The following is an 18,426-nucleotide window of genomic DNA, read 5'->3' as shown; positions in this document are numbered from 1 at the left end:
ATTTTGATTATTTCTAAACAGACTGTGCTTGATTTTTACACAGTTATATGTAGTTTTTATCTGTTGGAGAGTCATGGAGCCATGTGTGGAGGGAAAGAAAAAAGACCAGCTGGATAAAAATAGAAGAGCTGCACGATGCCTGCATGTTGTGTGTACGGCTTCTGTGGTCAGTGTAGCAGCTTCAGTTGATTATAATGGAGGTGCTCTGATGCGGCAGATGTTTATTTCAGCTATAAGTTGAATGATGTTAAATAAACATAAAGATAAACCATGCAGAGAGATGTGCATCTTGTAACACAGTGCTTTCAAAGATTGCTGTAATAAATTGACCATCCACATCAGATCAGTTTATTAAAACTACTTACCAAAATAAAATCCCGTATACCACTACAATAATAATCAGAACATTTTGTTTTTATATTTTTAATCTTCATTTATGTGTGGATGAATAAATGAGCCTCCCCCAAAACTCACAGATTGTGATCATATTAAGGATTAAATTCCAAACTTTGCATCCTGTTGTAAGGCGTGTGCATGTCAGACAAGTAGCAGAGTTCTTTCACCAATGACATGAAGTGTTTAAAAAAGAATTAGTTTTAAAATCAATGTAGTCTGAGAGAGAATACTTTTCCCTCACTGGCATATCTTTTCTAACTCACTGCTCTCTCTTCTCTTCTTTTTCGGTCTCTTTCAATAATGTAAGCATCACTTAAACAGGAAAATGAATCAGTTTTGTTATTCCATGTCAAAGTGTCTTGACAGGTTATTTGTGATTCTCAGTTTGAACACCAGAGGGCGTAAAATAATAATTTCATGGGTGATTGGACTGAAAATTTGTCTTTTCTTCTCAGTAACGGTGTAGCTTTCCTCACACTTCTGTTAAAAAATAATTCTTTCTGTGGCAGTATTAAGAAAATCACAGTTAACCAGCGGGTGTGTTACTGTATTTCGATCAGACGTTTTTAGTTTAGATTTGTTTGTTAAGACATTTCCTTTTAGCCTGGCTTTACCCTGAGGTGCTTCATCAGTAGTCTGATCTTCACTCTGTTATTTTTTATTTATTCAAATGACTCTTATTGTATTTTATGCTTTATTGTAATGTTTCGTCTTGCAGAATTCTATTCATTGTCATCTATTCTTGTTTCTCTGTGGTGTTTAACCTTGTGCGGTGAAGCACTTTGGGCTTTATGTTTTAGGAAATGTCCTTTATAAAGTTGAGTTGTCCTAAAGAGTTAATACAGTTTTGATGCGTGTAAAGTTAACAGGAGGACTTTTACAGAGTTGCACAGTGTGTGGTGTGTGTGTCTAATTGGATCACTCACATCAGCTGATGTCTGTATGTCTGTCTGTCCAACAGGTGATGGAGGACGAGAATGCCAACGTGGACGAGGTGGAGTTCAAACCCGACACCGTCATCAAACTTTTCCTCGGATACAAGAAGTGAGCAAATGTTCCCGTTGCCACTCCACACGAACAGAAAGCTAAAGATTCCTAACAGATGTCTTCCTGCAGGTTAAGGTTTCCCCTCTGACGGACTTTATTTTGTTTGTTTATCACAGTAAGAAGCTGAGGGTGAACATCAACGTCCCAATGAAGACAGAGCAGAAACAGGAGCAGGAGACGACTCACAAGAACATCGAGGAGGATCGAAAGCTCCTCATTCAGGTGACAGTTTACACCTCAACACAGAATATTGAAGATGAAAATCATCTTCAGTCTTTATCCTGGTTGAGTTTACACAGTCAGGCTTTTATTTCAGTAGGATTTACTGTTCCAGTTTTTACAGATATCTTTACCTTAGCTAAGAGAGATAACCAACATTCACTGAGAAAGAAAAAGTCAGTCAGTCCCTTGCATGGAGATATTTATAATAAATTGACATGATAATAAACATGTAAATTGGAATGTATGTTGTGTTAAATTAGTACTGATGATGATGAGGGTGATGTATGGGGTTTGTAGGCGGCCATAGTGAGGATCATGAAGATGAGGAAGGTCCTGAAGCACCAGCAGCTTCTGGCTGAAGTTCTGAACCAGCTGTCGTCCCGGTTCAAACCCCGAGTCCCCGTCATCAAGGTAAAACACACACACACACACACACACTTTATTATGGCTTTTTATGAATTCTAAATGTTTTTATGGCTCACATGTTTAATTTTCCTCATCTTCTCAGGTTGTTTTTTCTACTTTATGACGTGATTTCCTGAAGCTTATGATGTTTCCCAAATCTGCTAAAAATGGACATGTTAGGCTTATTTCCTGTCACATGCAGAGTTACAATGTCAGATATACCAAAGTTTTAAATAATGAGGTGAATGTATGTTAAAGTAACTCCTGTGAACATAACCTTCAGGCTTCTGACTGTTGTGAATACTGTTTCCAACATTTGTTCTACTTTTGAGATGACATCAGTTCCTGATGGATTTCTCTATGTGATCATCTGCTCCAGACATGCTAATGCAAGTGTTTGCATTACATACACTGCTACATGTAGCTACATGCTAACATCAAGGAAACATGTCATTTTGGTCACTGTGTTATTAATATCTCCACAATTTCAGATCATATTCCTGCTGGAACATGTCCAGTTGTGATTGGTTATTTTTTTACAGTACAAAGTGCTGCTCTACTGTGTTCAAGTCATTCCTCGGCTGCAGGGACAATACAGAGACGTCGAGAGCAGGCCCCCAGGAACAACACTCAGCCTTGCTTCTAATTTATCCCAGTGGCACTTCTCAGCTGATTTCTAGCCAAAACTCGGAATATAAACTAGTCTTGACCAGGTTAGGTTTGGTGCATAATTTATTATGGAGATCTCGCCAAGTTAAGAGAGCGGCCTTCGTAAGACAGAAAACCCCAGCTTTAGACTCAACATACCTTGCTAACCCCTAATGTCACTTCGTGGTACAGCCCTCTGGTGTATTAACACTGCAGCTTTTTGGTTTGTGTTCCTGGCCTCATATCAGTGTTTTGTCTCCCTCTTGTGGACAGAAATGCATTGACATCCTGATAGAGAAGGAGTACCTGGAGCGAGTGGATGGTGAGAAGGACACGTACAGCTACCTGGCCTGAACGCCGACCTCCTTCCCACCCGCCGGCTTTCCTCAGTTTTATTTGTTCTCTTCTTTTTTTTTTCTTTTTTTTTTTTTTATTATGTCTGAGTAATAAAGTGAGGATCCCTCTGAGCGGCAGACATGTTGTGAGTGTGTCGCTGATCATGTGACCGCCCTGATATGACAACCAACCAATCAACATGAGGAGGGTGTGAACTTTCTGCTCTCCCTTCAGCGATGAAGGAACAAAACACCTCTCCTGTTGAGACTGGGAAACCCCGTCTACACGCTCGCCTGTCCCGTCCCATCTGTAGGACTCAAATACAACACACTTCCTTGTTGTCATATTGTAAATAACAACCACAGACTCTAAGAAGAAAAAGAAACCCTACTCCCTTCTTTACATAGCTCAAACATAATGAATTAGCCTACAGCCAATCAGAGGAGAGCCGCATCCAAAGGTTTCTGCATGCTACTGCCTACCTGCTCCACAGTGACCACAAAAAGATTAAAAAGTAAAAATAAAAGTCGAGTCACTGGGCAGCCGACGCAGTCCACCGTATGATGACACAAAATCAACGCCGGTCCTGTAATTAAAGTCTGCGACTGAACCGGAGGAGGAGGTGGTGAGTTTAGAGCCGCCATGATGCTTCTTTATCTGCTGAAGTTGTCTCAGTTTTGGTTTGAGGTCGGTTGGGTTCATGCAGGAGGCCTGTTTCATTACTGAACGGTGGACATTTGTATAGTGTGGTTCATTTTCTAAATGTGTGATAAATAAAAACAAGGAAAGATTTCTTTAAACGCTCGCTTCTCCTGAGACTCTGTTCACACCTGTTTCCACCCTCGTCTTTAGCTGTGTTTAGATGTTAACATTCTGCTGCTTAAAGTTTCTCTTTTCTGAAGTTGGTTTTGATTGACAGATTGTGGCCTTACTTAAAAGGACAGTTCACCCCAAAATTAAAAATACATTTTTCCGTTTACCCGTTGTGCCATTTGGCAGTCTAAATTGTTTTGGTGTAAGATGCAGTGTTGGAAATATTGGCTGTACAGATGTCTGTCTTCTCTCCAATACAGTTGAACAAGATGGCCCTCAGCCTGTGGTGCTTTCCAGAAATCATGGCCAGGGGCCTCATGTTCAAAGGGTGCGTACGCACAAAAACATTGCGTACGTCCTTTTCCACGGCAAAGTTCAGATGTATCACGAGTGAAATGACCGTGGAAATGTGCGGTGCCTCACACCAACTTCATGGCTGGCGTACGCATGTTTCTACAGCTGCTGATCCTTTGGCGACACTTAGAGGTGATGCTGGGAAACTGTTATAATAAATAAATGTGAAAACAATTAGTCCTCAGAGTGATGTGCACATCACAGACACATCAACAATTAACACCGATGAACAATTAACACACCCGCGAGTCTGCAATTAGATAAGTGGATATAAAAGCATGCAAAGTGGTGCCGAAAATACTGTTAACAACAACGGCTGCTTTAGCAGTAGTAGAAGATTTGTAAATGGCGCAATGCGAAGAGAGCCTGTGTTCAGAGACAGATGGCACTGGCACATGATAACAACTGGCTCATCAGCTGCTTTAGGTTCCTGATAGGGATGCACCGAATATTCGGTAACCGAATATATTCGGCCGAATATTGCAAAAAAAACACACATTCGGTATTTGGTGGAATAAGTTAAAAGCAAGGCCGAATAATAGCGGCGTGTTTTGATAACACAATCAGCGTGCGGTGATGGGCGGCAGTGTGGCAGTCTGTCCGTCAAGCATTCACATTTGCGACTAAAAATAGTTTTGAGCGAGCAAAATAGGCTTAAATCATTCAGCACGCTGTGCGAGCAGCCTACAGATTTCAACCAGCAGCAGAAACGAAAGGCGAATCCCACCGATTGTGGGTTGAACAGGGGTCACAGACACAGACAGTAACGTTAATGTATTCCTGTCAAATACGGCGGCCATTGGTTTACCGGGCGACGGAGAAGTCTGCTCCAATAATTTCCTCTTCTTGGTGTCATGACTGCCCAGGAGTACCTGAACAGCCGAGCCAGCCGAACACAGATATGTGGCGTGTCAGAGGAGAAACGAGCCGTTCACATTTCTCTCTTTGTGGCAGTAATGGTCCACAAACCTCACCGCACTTTAGGGACTGTTCTTTACTTATGAAGGGACTGTCCCCCCTATGTTAATCACTTATTGATGCTGTTTTTGAAGTCTGAATAAGTCAATAAGTAATTTATTCTATTGAAATATCAGTGATGTATTATAGAAAAGTGATTTATCTTTTTATAAATGACAAAAGGCACATCTGCCTCATTTTCGCTATGGTATCGTGATACTACTCAGAACCATGATACTTTCACTGGTATCGTACCGTGGGTCCCAATTTTGGTACCGTGACAACACTAATCTGGAGGGGGTTCATCTGCAAAAACTAAACGATATTCGGTATTCGGTACTCGGTATTCAGCCAAGCGTTTAATAATATTCGGCTTTGGCCACAAATTTTCATTTCGGTGCATCCCTAGTTCCTGAGGCCAATCCTCCTGGAACTGTGCTCAGAGCTGCAGGAGCCATGCGCTGCCTGTATCCATACAGGTGCTGACCACACCAGGGCTCCTAGCAACAGGGGCATTCCAGAGGGAGCTGGCCGACAGATCGGGACTGTGCCAGTCGACCCTGAGCCGAGCCATGCCAGCTGTGTGGGACGGAATTATCCGCATGTCAGCCAGGTATATCAAATTCCCATATGCAGCTGAACAGGCCAACATTAAAGCGCAATTTGCAGCGACAGCCGGTGTTTTACTGACGTTATCGGAGCTATCGACTGCACACACATGGCTACAGTATAAAAGCACCATCACAGGATGAATGTGTTTATGTCAACAGGAAGCATTTTCATTCGATCAACGTACAGATCATATGTGATGCGCAAATGCAATTAACCAACATTGTGGCGAGGTGGCCTGGTTCAACGCACGATTCATACATTCTGAGTAACAGCATGATTGGGAACAGACTACTAGCTGGCACTGTGCATGATGGGTGGCTTCTTGGTGAGTAAATAATTTATTTGTTTAATTGTCCTAATATTAATCCTCCTGATGCGCACTGAGCATGTGCGCCCCCAAATATTATCCTGTCTTCACAGCATCAGTACTAGTCAGTGGTTAAAGTTAGTGACTTGTTCTTTTTGCTGGTTAAACTACAGCTTCAGAGCTTTCTAACAAGCCTCTGATTGTCTCTGTGTGGAAAGTACTCATGTCAATAAACCCGTGCGTAAAGTGCGACATTTCCTAATCAGCCTCACCTTTTCCCCAGCGCACTTCTGCATTTATTTACAACAATAGTGTGTGATCCGTGTAAGTGGTGTGTAAGATTAACAAGTGGAAACTGTAAATCCAGTTCACATAATTGTCTGCTTTCACTTGACCCCAGGCGACTCTCTGTTCAAACGGGTTGAGCTCCTCCTCTCCTGTCCCCCCGCCTGTTTTGGCCACACTTTGGCAGTGGGCAGCCGTCCTCCGCTTCACGTCCACCTTAATGTCGGACCACTTCTTTTTTAATTCTGCGTGTGTACGCTTTTCTGTCCCCACAGCATTGACAGCCTCACACACACTCCCACTCTCTCCGCTTACGTTTAGTATTGATGCCGGAGGACTGTGTGTCAAAATGTACATCTTTGCGCGCCTCCACTTCAGTGAGCGTCTCCAATTCGCATTCTGTTAAGTTTTTCTTTTTTCCCGTCTTACTCATTCTTTCGTTTTAGTTTTCTGATCGTGCAGACAGGGGAATCTCAGGTGCAGGGTTGGCGTGGACAGGGAGGGGTTAGGTAGCCTACTCCAACATGTGCGCTCAATTCCACGTTGATTGGGATGTACAAAGGAAATGTGCTTGGATTCATGTGTACGCACAGATTCATACATCTGGATGTTTTTGTGCGTACGACGTTTTCTGGATTTAAGCGTACGCCATGTTTCAGTAGGAAATCCACGCTAGTCTTTGTACGTGAGGCCCCAGGTCACTCAAGTTGTGAGCAGTTTCACGTTGGAAATATTTTCTGTCTACCGAACTACACTTGCCAACCGTATCACCGCGCTGAAGGAAGCGTGCATCAAAAGGCAAGTGCTTGTGACAGCACGAGATGGAAACGTTAATGGCGTCCTCTTCGGCTGAGCCAAGGAGGTTATAAAGAGAAGTCATGGCATCATATCATTGGGGTTAAACATATACATCGAAATCTAGTCTGCACCTGCTGAAAGGCTTAATGGGTGGCACACTATCATAGGTGTCTGCAGACGGCCTTGAGTCAGAATATATTTCACACTAAAAGTAAAGATATGGGTAAGAATTACAATTCTGCCATTATTGAAAAGGTCCTTAACAAAAGACTATAAATGCTTTCTATATGCAAACATTCTGGCCGCCATCCAACTGCGTGTACCCAAAAGTCCTGTCAGGCCGAGTGCAAAAAGAGTGCACCCAAAGAACTCCTGAGTGGACACTGTCCCTTTATTTCCAGTGCTGTCTGCAGTAACCCTCCAACATAGCAGCTCTAGGTACATGAGCACATGTCACACCCCAAAGCTTCCACTGGGGTCAAAGACTGTGCCCCAGCCTGGGTTGTAATGTTAGCTAGCTCAGCAGTGCTAGGTGAGCTAGCAGTAGATGCACGCTTTCTCCTGTGTGGTGATCCGGTTGGTGGGTGTCATTTGGTAGATAGAAAATAGTTCCTACATCAAACTGCAAGGTCTGTGGATTATCTTGTGTAACCAAGTCATGATTTCTGGAAAGAGACATCACTGTTGAGTTTTTCAAATGTATATTTTGGCACTTTAAACACCTCAAGCAGAGTGCCACCAGGTCCACATATTGGAGAGAAGGCAGACATCTCTACAGCTGATATCTCCAACACTCTGCAACTCACAGCAAACAATCTAGACTGATAAACAGCACTACAGGTCAGAGGAAGCTTGTGCTTTTGATTTTGGGGTGTACTGTCCCTTTAACCAGGGTCTCTGTTTTGTATTTCAGTATGATACATTGACATTACTGCTTCTATCCATACTGTCTGTGAAAAGATCATTTTGGTGTGCAAAAGAAAAAGAAAAAGAGAGAAAATTGACATGGTTCTGAACAGATTCGTTCAGAAAGTTGAGCTGAAGATACGAGGCCTCATACGATGATGCAGATTCTCACTTGATGTGACTCCTGTGACTTCTGAAGCCTCATTAGCTTCAGCTCAACTTACCACAAAGGGGGACTGATGGACAAGGTTGTTTGTGAAATGTGCCAGAAAGGTGTGGAAGAAGTAAAAGTATAAAAATGTGTTACATAACTAAATAATTTGTCCACAGGGTCACATAAAAGTTGAATCACTTTAGTGACAGGCTCTTGAGAAGTATGAAAGTGTAACCTGCTGAGTCTCAGATACAGACAGACAACTTCAGACTGTTTTATGTTTCTTTGTATTTGTAAGCTAATTTTGTACAGCTTACAGTAAAAATACAGTATTTAAAGAGTTTTAAAACATATGGAACACCAGGTTTGAGGTACAGAATTTTGAAGCTTGTCCCTGTTTTACATATCAGTCTGGTTTTAGGCACTCATGCACGAGTCTCATCTTCACTCACACAGTTGAACTATGGATGGAAACAGGAACAGGCTTAATGAAAAGGTTTAGTGACTTAAATAAATATCTATGACATAATGTAATATGGCATTTTTATAAAATGCTTTTGCTTCTTTATGATATACTACACTACTCAAAAAACAAAGGGAACACTGAATCATCACAGTATAAAACCAAGTGGTTGTAAGGTTTACTGTGTACAGCACAGTCTTAATAGCATGGAGGAGGGCACCAGTGATTACACGAGGAGAGCTGGACAAGGCTGTAGAAGGGCATCAACCCAGCAGGACCGGTATCTGCTTTATGCAAAGAGGAACAGGAGCACTGCCAGAGCTGTACAAAATGACCTCCAACAGGTTGCTGGTGTGCATGTTTCTGACCAACATGTCAGAAACAGACTCCATGAGGGTGGTGTGAATGTAATCTGAGAGCTGATGTGTGATTTAAGTGTTCTTTATTTTCATGTGCAGTGTATTCTGACATTTTTTATGACATTTTCAAGACATAATACACTCTGACCGTTTTAATGACTGTATACACACTTCTGACATCTTTCCTGAAACTTATGAAATACTATACTCTGACAGTTTTACAAAGTAATTTTCCAATGCCAGTTTGTGTGCATACTATTCTGGCATTTATCATGAAATATTTATGACCCTAACACATGACATTTTTCCTGATTATTATCATTGGAAAACTTCAAAGTCACATTAGTGGTACTGACACTATAGATAGCCAGAGCCATTCATAAGACAGCTGTTCTGCTGCTGGAGAACCTCACAGATGCCATACAGTCAGTAAAGTCACACTTCTCTGCTGTTCCTCTCAGTGGTGGAGTGGGCACAACTCGCGATACATTTCTACTTTTATTCTTGTTTACTTGTGGGAGTGGAAAGGCTGGTGCCCAGCTCCACAATGACTGACACTGTAAAACAGGAACAAGCTATAAAATGTAACACCTCAGAAAAATGACTTTTAAGACATTTTAAGACTTCTTAGATACTGTATGTTTCACTATAAGCTGCACAGAACCAGCCTTAAAATACAAATCAACCATGGCAAAAGAGTCTGGAGTTATTTGGCTGTGTCTGACACTCAGAGGGTTAAAAATCAATGTGACTTCAGTGAGCCAATCAATCGATTGGGATCGGATCTGACTATGTGATCATAACAATGTTCAGTTATTATTTGATTGTGCCCGTATGAGCAGATAGAGATAAGGGTAACCATAGTTAGAGGAACACCAGAAATTCAAAGTTAAGGGCAGTTACTTCTCATTTCACAGTCCCGTTTAAACAGGATTTGTAGGTTTAAATAAAAACAAAACAGGTAAAACAAGACCATTTATAATATTTTAATCTGCATCACTTTGAACAACAAAATCCCTGTAAACATTACAAAATCAGCACCTGTGTCATCGGAGGAAAAAAGTGGTCCAGGTTTGACAAGAAGAAGAGTGAAACGTTAACGCAGGTGGACGTCTGACACGATAAATAACCTGCAGTTTAGATTTAACAAGGGCTGGGTAACACGTGTTTTCAGTTTAAGAAATCATTTTCTATTTTGACATGTAAGGTTTTTTTTTTTTTTACCCCCACATTCACTGATGTTCAAAAACTTTTAGAAACATATGGATAATTTAGAGGTGGGTTTTGTTTCTGGTTGGCTCTTTATTGTTACCCAGCCCTCCAATCACAGATAGAAACACGAACCTTTGAGAGTTACAAAAGTTGCTGGTTCTTTATCATCCTGCACTCGAAAAAGTTTTTTAACATCAGAGAATCTTTAAAGAAACTCCACAGGAGCTGACTTCACAGACACATCAATTTATCAGTGTAAGCTGCTGCTGCTGCTGCTGCAGGGTTTCTTTTGGGATGAATCACTGGTTTACACTTGGGAAGGCTCATTTAAATCAGCAGTAAAAAGGTTTAAACAAAAGGGTTCCTACACATTTCTGTTGGAAATGTTCACACTTTCGGGTCACCAGATTGCGGTCACAACATCGTATTAGCTATTTTCATGCACATACATGTCACTACGTCTGAGAAGTCAATATGGGGAATCCCTTTCCCAAAACTTTTCCTGACCTGGAAAAAACTCGAAGTTTATTTTCCAAACAGCTCAGGACATGTGTAGGAACCCCCGATAGAGAAGCACCAGGTTTCAGAGCCCCTGAATGTCTTTTCATCCATCAACTACAGACATCACAGCACCATGAGACGTCCCTCGGTCTGTCTCTGTGAAGTTTGTAATAAATTACAGGTGTAAAGTAAGACGGTGGAGATCAAACAGCAGGAAGATGGAGAAGAAGATGAAGAAAAAGAGGCAGGTATTGCTTCAAGTGGGCCAGACACCGCGCTGACAGTCTGTGGTATTCTTCTAAGCACCAGAATTCACATCAGAAAAGAGAAAAAGAGTCAAAATGTGATTGTTGGTACGTTATTAAAAGGCCTATTTAACAAGAGGAATTCTCCGAAAACTATTAAGATAATATTTATACTGATTGGACATCACTTGGAGGAGGCAGTACAGTCCTCTTATTGGAGGAGGAAAGAGTCAGAGAGCATCTCTGTGGGAGGGTTAAAACTTCTTCATGCACAAAGTTAAAAATCAGACACCTGGCTGATCTACACATGGGACTGTTGACTGGTGAGTGTTCTGTTAAGGACTCAAGGCACAGCAGAGAGTGGGACTACAAACCTAACATCTTGTTTCCCATCACACACTCACTGTGCTCTTCTCATACTTAAAGGGTAACTTGTGTCTTTTACCACCCGAACCCTATTTTCCAGTGTTTCTGAGTCTATATGACAGGAGCAATAATCAGGTCCAGTATTGAGAGAGGGCTGCAGATGGCAGCAGCCAAACAGGCTGCAATGTAACATTAATGGGCACTTGTGCATCTACAATATGCGTCCTCTACAAGTGTTTGTTTTTGACACCGACAGGCTCAGATTGTTATTTTAAGTGTCTGACAACATTATGAAAAGGAGACAGACCTTTTTCTTAAAGAGTATGACCCTTTTTGTTTAACCAGAAACAGACATGAAATTGCAATCACCAAACACACCAGACTCCATTTAAATTCACAGTAATTTTATCAATTGTAAAACACCCTTAATTCTCACAGTTAGATGTGAAAATATGCTACTCTATACACAATAACATTACTGTGTATTTAAATGGAGTCTGGTGGGTTTGGCGATAGAGATTCCAGGGCTGATTCTGTTTAAGCGAAAATGATCTCACTCGTTAACAAAAGGGTCTATCTCTGTAGGGATCCTTTCTATAATGTTGTCAGACACTTAGAGTAACAATCTGAACCTGTCAGTCGCAGGTGGACATAACCTGAGGTGCAGTAACTTCCCGAATGATTGCATGGCAGTCTGTTTCGCAGCTGCCGGCTGCAGAGCTCTAACTCAGTGTTGCCAACTCTGTTCCAATAAAAGTAGCTGACACAAGCTCCTAGAGTTGCAAAAAGTTGCAAAATGACATCATAATATGCTCATTTGCATACTAGTGACATCATCACACATTAGCAGAATCATTAAAACTTTGCTGAATTAGTTTCAAGACAAAAACCCTCAACAAAACATTTGAAGGACATGTGCACCACTTTCTCACTTCCAATTCAGAGAGCGAGAGCGTCTGCGTAACCATAGAAACTCACTACAACTAAACATCCCCAGTGAGCAGTGTCTCTTCTCCTCCTGCCTGTCTCACACCTACTGCATACAGGTGGGAGGAGAGAGGGAGAAAGATGTACAGGCGTTGATGGCGGAAGAGCCGTGGCCTGCCATTACTCTGAGCAGCATGCATGGGAATGAATTATAATACATTTCTCTTTTTTCCTGATGGTCTGAGTGGGTAGCTAAACTTGTTGCTAGTTGCTTTGTCGTAATAAAGTCGCTGAACCTGTCTGAAAAGCAGCTAAATCTTGCAAAAAAGTCCATGAGTTGGCAACACTGCTCTCACTCAATACTGGACCAATCTCAAAATCTGCTGTTCCCAGTAGTGAAATAAAAGCATGGGGAAATATGATCCAGGTTATACAGTTAGCATTTAAAATAAACAACAGATGAACTGATAATGAAACTTATTTGTTGCAGCCCTGTAAGAAACAAACTATGCTCTTTAGCTGCTGATTATAACAAAGACATCATGTTTGATAAACATGTGAGCTATCACTGAACCCAGACCAGTTTTCTACAGTGGAGCACAGATGTAGAAAACAAACTGGGCTGAGTCAGTGTGAGCAGAGCACAGTGCTGCTGGGGAAACTTTGACCAGAGAGACGATAGGAGAGACAGCACAGCGTCAGAAGAGAACATGAATGAAAACCTTCATCATTATGTGTGTGGTTTATCTGTTGAGTTGCTAAGAAGCAGCACCGCTCATGGAGGAGAGCAGCACATGTTTCATGACAGGAAACTCAAACTACAGCCAGACAAATAGGTTCAAAGTGTTTGTCTGGTGGGTTGAGTTTCCTGTCGTGGTGAAGTAGTGCTGGTTTTGTGTTTTCACAGTAGCACCTGAAGCGGAGGCGGCGTCACAAAGCAGAGTCATGCCCAGAAACAGAAACATGGAGGCGACTTGTGTTTATAAGCTGTTAATAAATATCCAGCTGTGTGAAAATGTGCCTGAGACCTGATCACATGTTTGCTGGTGTTTTAAGTGACAGGACGTGATGTCCTGTCACAGCATGACCTTAACTGAAATGATAAAACAGGATTTCTTCCAGTGGGTTCCAAAGGCCTCATGAGGTCTATAAAAAAGTTTCTCTCTGACTGACACTTGCTTCTAATTTCCTTTTTCCCCCCTCAAACTAATTTGATAAATCAAGTCATGGTTTCAGTCATTTTTTAAAGCAAAATAACACCAAACTTTGCTGGTTTCTAAGTTGCCAAATGTGAGAAATGTATGTTTTAGATCATTATAAACTGAATATTTGGAGGTTTTGAACTGTTGGTCAGACAAAACAGGACTTCTAAAGAAGTCCAAATTTGCTTTTATGTCCTCTATTCTCTCATTCTAAGTGGTTTTAATGTTAAAGCTTTTAATCACATTATTTTCAGCCTCCCTCCCTAAAGAAAGCAGAAGGAGGACAAATATTGCACATGATGTCTCATGCCTGACGCCTACGCATTCTGAAGCAACTTTGGAAACTCTGACTGTGAATATCAAGGAACAAACCCTTTCATTCTGCTTTTTATCATTGTAAACTGAGTATCTTTGGGTTTTGGATTGTTCAACATTTTAACTATTTTCTGACATTTTATGGGCCCAACAATTCACTGATTAACCAAGAAGTACTGAACAGGTTAAATGATAAAACTAACCATTAGTTTAAGGCCTCAATTAAAGGCAAAGTTTGGTTCAGATGATTTCTTTAAATACACATACAAAATATGCTTTAGTAACACACTTTTGTTTTAAGTCAAACAAATGTCCACTGATTAAATGTACAGCTGGAACTAGTATTTGTTTTCAGCAGGGTTTCCTACGCATTCTTTTATTCATGGTGGTTTGCCCCAATAAAACATTGCCGCCACTAATAGATTTTCTATATTTGGAGCTGGACCGTTTATTAGGAGCGCTACTGAAACATATAAACCAGCTGGTTATTTACAGCACCTCACTGTCAAAGCACAGAGCATACTCGGGGCAGAGAGCACATCAGGCATGCTGACAGTGAAACCTGACCTTTGATTCTGCTGGGCCTAAAAGTTTCTATCAACTTGTTGCAGCAGCTCCTCTAATCTTTCCAGCTGATCTGATTTGAACATATACAGCTTTTAATGAAAACAGATATTTCCCTCTACCTTTTAAACCTCTTGTCCACACAGAGTTCTGGATCACCAAAACTGAGATTTTTGAAAACGCCTTCTGAGACGCACAGTTTTCAGAACTCTGCTTTCTTTGTATCTGTGTAAAATAGAGAATTTGGGAAACGATGTAATCTCCTTAATTTCCTCATGCCCATTGTTGCTTTGTGTAATGAGCATGAGCTAGAAACAACAACAACAATGGCAGCTACCAGTTTGCTTACGTTTTATTAGCAGTGCTTGGTCTAATGATAACTTTAGACTTAAAACACAGTATTCCGGCATGACTTCATAGATGAACAGAGGCATCTGCTGTCTGCAGTTTAGAGCCCGCTAGAAACAATGGTTTTGGATCAGGCTCAGTCGAAACCAACAGATGGTTGGACAGTTTGGAGAACTGGACTGTTGTCAGTGAGGAGTGGAAGGAAAACTCTCACATGCCCCGAACATCAATAGAATCTTTAAGTGAGCTCCTTCAATCTTATCTTAAAGGGTAATCAATGCTAATGAACTCTCCAGCAGGTGTTTTGATAACGCTAGCCTGCAGACTTCACTGCCTTTATGAGAGGAGGAGACATGACAGGTAACGCCAGGTAATGTGTTCTAGTGTGGACAGAGTTATTTTGTAAAATGAGAAATATCTGTTTACATACAGACAAGGCCTTAATAACTTCATCTACTTATGTTGTAGTCAAATAAAAAGTCACCTAAAATGGTTTTAATGTATTAATTTGTTTGAGCAACAGAACACAAAATATTCAGTTTATAACAAAGCTTGACTTTCAGAAAAACTGAAAATCCCTGGAACCAGTAGATGTTTGGCATCTCCCCCCCCCCCCATCAAAACTTGTCTTTGTCGCTCTAAAAGTTGTGAAAATGTGTGTTGGATCTGGCGTGATGCTGCTTTGTGAGTGGCCTCCTGTTTAACAGACAGACAGTGATCTGGCACTCTGAGGAGTGTGTGGCTGGTTCAGTTGTATAAAAACACAACATGACAACTGACCCACATGTGGCACACGGTACAAACACAGAGTCCAGATGGTTAAGTTGTGAAAGCAGCTGGTGGAGGATTCTGGTCCCTGAAGCTTTAACTGAAAAGCCAGTTTGAAACAGACTGTTGTGGGTTTGTCTCCTCTCGCTGTAGAAGATTTACTGTTTAGATTTAAAAAAAAACGTCAACGTGATCTGCACCTTCAGCTGAGGGAAGATTTATGAATCCAAGACTCCCGCCTCGACAGAAGAGGAAGATTTGTTGACAGAGGAAAATTCACAAGAAGAAAAATGAGAAACAGATATGAGAAGTATTTTTTAAAAAAGACCAAGGTGCCAAAAAAAAAACGAAAAACACAGCATCAAAATTCTGCTTCAAATATTCCCAGTTTTCCTGAAGCTTTCTAGCATTTTGACAAGTTGTCTGGATTTCCTGAAGTGCAGGTGTGTTTGTTTGTGTATGAGTGTAAGGCCTTTGTGTCGTTGATCCACAGGAGGTAGAAGAAGTCTGAGTCAGGCGATCTCCATCTCCCGCTCGATCCCTACATACTTCAGAGCATCAGCCTGGCTGTACCTGACACACACAAACAGGAACAGAAACGTCACTTCAGGAGGTTTTAAGGCATTATCAGGTGCAAAAGTGCTGCTCTGACTGAACTCATTTGGTCTAAATTCTTGTACTTATTGTTGCCTGAAAGTATTACAAAATATTTTTTGCTATATTAAAGGAACAGTGAGCAGGATTTAGGGGCATCTAGTGGTGAAGAATGCAGATTTCCACTGGCTGAAACTTCTCCCGGTTAGAATTCCTTAAGTGTTCATTGTTCAGGAGTTGTTTTTTTTTTGTTTGTTTTTTTTGTTGTTTTTTACCAGGAGCTGAATTATCTGCAGGGGTCTCTTCCTCTCCACAACAGTCGATTTAAACCATTAAAAAAAACGAAGAAAGCAGTTTCACAATAAAAACCACCGTTTTGTTTTTTAAACGCTCTTGTCGCAGAGGGGCTACTAACTAGGGTGGCCCTATATAGAGCCAGTGTCTGGGCCACTGTAGAAACAGCGGTGCAACATGGCGATCTCTGTGGATGTGCACCCACTTCTCACGTAGATATAAACACCCTATTCTAACGTCGCGTAAACACAATATGTCTTATTTTCAGGTGATTATACACTGAATAAAACATACATATTATCTGCCAATCCTCCTAAACCCTACACACTGGACCTTTAAATACTTGAAATCAAGACCCAGATGTTAACTAAAAATCCAACCCAAATCTACTCGCTTATAGTCCAACTGAGTTGAAAAATGAATTAAAAATGTGTAAATAAACTTTGATTACCGAGTTGAATAAAAAAATAAGAAAATCAGTATCTTATTTGATAATCAAATCATCTTTCCAGTCACTTTAAAAGCATAAAAAACTCTGAACTCTGGGAAACTGTTTTTTATTACTACCCTTTGACTAAAGACTGAGAGAATTATCTGCAGATTCATCAATGTCAAATTAATCATTAGTTGGAGCCCTACATGCACGCAATAATTGTTTCATTACTTTGCTTCTGATATTTAAATCACACACACACACACTAGTGTGTGGGAAAAATTATATAACACTCACAGCTACTGCACACTGAAATGTTTTTGGATAAAACTAGGAGAGCAACTCAATGTTCTTTTCACTATCAATTTACCTGTAGTCAAAGAAGAGTTCCTCTCCAGTCTGGATGGCTCTCTTAGCAAAGATTCCTATCCTGTGATCACCATTCACCATCATCACTGCAGAGAACAGATGGGTTAACACAGCTCGACAGCAGTATTATTAACATCCATGTATTATGCACCGGGTTCCCACGCATTTTCATGGACAATATTTCAAAACTATTATGTCCCACTTGCCCAGCATTTTTCAAATAAATCACACTCAAACTCCATTCAAACATAATTTCAGGTAACAGGCATACATAAAGAGAAAGACGAAACGTGGAAAGAAAATGGAGAAACATACGTGATGTAAGCAAAATGTCATAAATCGTCACATACTAGAGCTACGTTACCTCGTCAGCTACAGAAAATAAATTTGCTGTTATGTTACATTACCTGAGAGGTTATTCAAGAAAGATTACTTTAACAATTCCATTACACACACACACAACATAATTTCAATATTTTTTTCTAATTCCAGGACTTGCCCAGGCCTGAAAAACATGATTGTGAAATTCCATGACCTAGGGAACCCTGTATGCAGTTCGTTTTCTTACCTTTTGCATAGCAGTTAGGGTTGACAGAATGGTTGGCAAAGCGGATCTTGTTGCCTTTCCTCGTGGCATCAACAACAAAATCTGTAGAGAGAAGAAAAAAAAAACTTTTCAGCACTTATGCTGGAGGGATCGATCACCATTTTCATGTATAGTAAGTAAGCTAATGTGATCGAAAATGATCTTTGTTAAAGCTTTCTCAAGCCTGAACATGAATGCATAAATTAAATCAAACCTGAGAGCTCAATGACAAAAGCTGACAATCTCAATCAGGCTGTGTGTGTGTGTGTGTGTGTGTGTGTGTGTGTGTGTGTGTGTGTGTGTGTGTGTGTGTGTGTTTAGTACCGTTGTTGAGGTTGAAGAGGAAGCTGCACATGTATTTGTCATAGACCTTCCCTCTGCGGTCAGCTTCATCCTGAGAGATTATCTGCAAAAAAAAAAAAACCAAACAGACCACATTACACATTTTCCAACCTATTTAAAAGTAAAACTTTTTAAGAGCTTCTTCAATAGTTTGTTTGCAACCACATGACTATTGTGATCACAAAATTCAGATGTAGGGCAGGAAGCAACAAATCCATGTAATGCTTGAATTGGATATGGAGGAAAGTTACCACATAAAAAGGTTGGATGAACCTGCAGGCAGCAGGTATCGTCAGAA

The 18,426-nt window shown here is 40.8% G+C and overlaps 2 protein-coding genes across 3 annotated transcripts in view; one reads left to right on the top strand and one right to left on the bottom strand.

Moving 5' to 3' along the window:
* LOC125881497 (cullin-1) overlaps window positions 1–3,854 on the top strand; it is a 37,675-nt gene extending 33,821 nt beyond the window's left edge. Inside the window, exons 19-22 of the mRNA XM_049564579.1 lie at window positions 1,358–1,440; window positions 1,560–1,665; window positions 1,963–2,076; window positions 2,992–3,854. Of these exons, the coding sequence (XP_049420536.1) occupies window positions 1,358–1,440; window positions 1,560–1,665; window positions 1,963–2,076; window positions 2,992–3,072 (384 nt within the window). The 3' untranslated portion in view covers window positions 3,073–3,854. The remainder of the gene's footprint in view (window positions 1–1,357; window positions 1,441–1,559; window positions 1,666–1,962; window positions 2,077–2,991) is intronic.
* A 6,179-nt stretch (window positions 3,855–10,033) lies between these two features.
* ezh2 (enhancer of zeste 2 polycomb repressive complex 2 subunit) overlaps window positions 10,034–18,426 on the bottom strand; it is a 29,645-nt gene continuing 21,252 nt past the window's right edge. For both annotated transcript variants that reach the window (XM_049564577.1, XM_049564578.1), the window contains exons 16-19: window positions 18,111–18,192; window positions 17,769–17,849; window positions 17,202–17,286; window positions 10,034–16,083 (exon numbers count right to left, since the gene is read on the bottom strand). In XM_049564577.1, coding sequence (XP_049420534.1) covers window positions 16,023–16,083; window positions 17,202–17,286; window positions 17,769–17,849; window positions 18,111–18,192 — 309 coding nt within the window. In that variant the 3' untranslated portion in view covers window positions 10,034–16,022. The remainder of the gene's footprint in view (window positions 16,084–17,201; window positions 17,287–17,768; window positions 17,850–18,110; window positions 18,193–18,426) is intronic.

The sequence above is a fragment of the Epinephelus fuscoguttatus genome, linkage group LG21 (genome assembly GCF_011397635.1).
Source record: "Epinephelus fuscoguttatus linkage group LG21, E.fuscoguttatus.final_Chr_v1".
Classification (NCBI taxonomy): domain Eukaryota; kingdom Metazoa; phylum Chordata; class Actinopteri; order Perciformes; family Serranidae; genus Epinephelus; species Epinephelus fuscoguttatus.
Note: the sequence above shows the minus strand (reverse complement) of the source record. Positions and strands in the feature narration are given on the sequence as shown.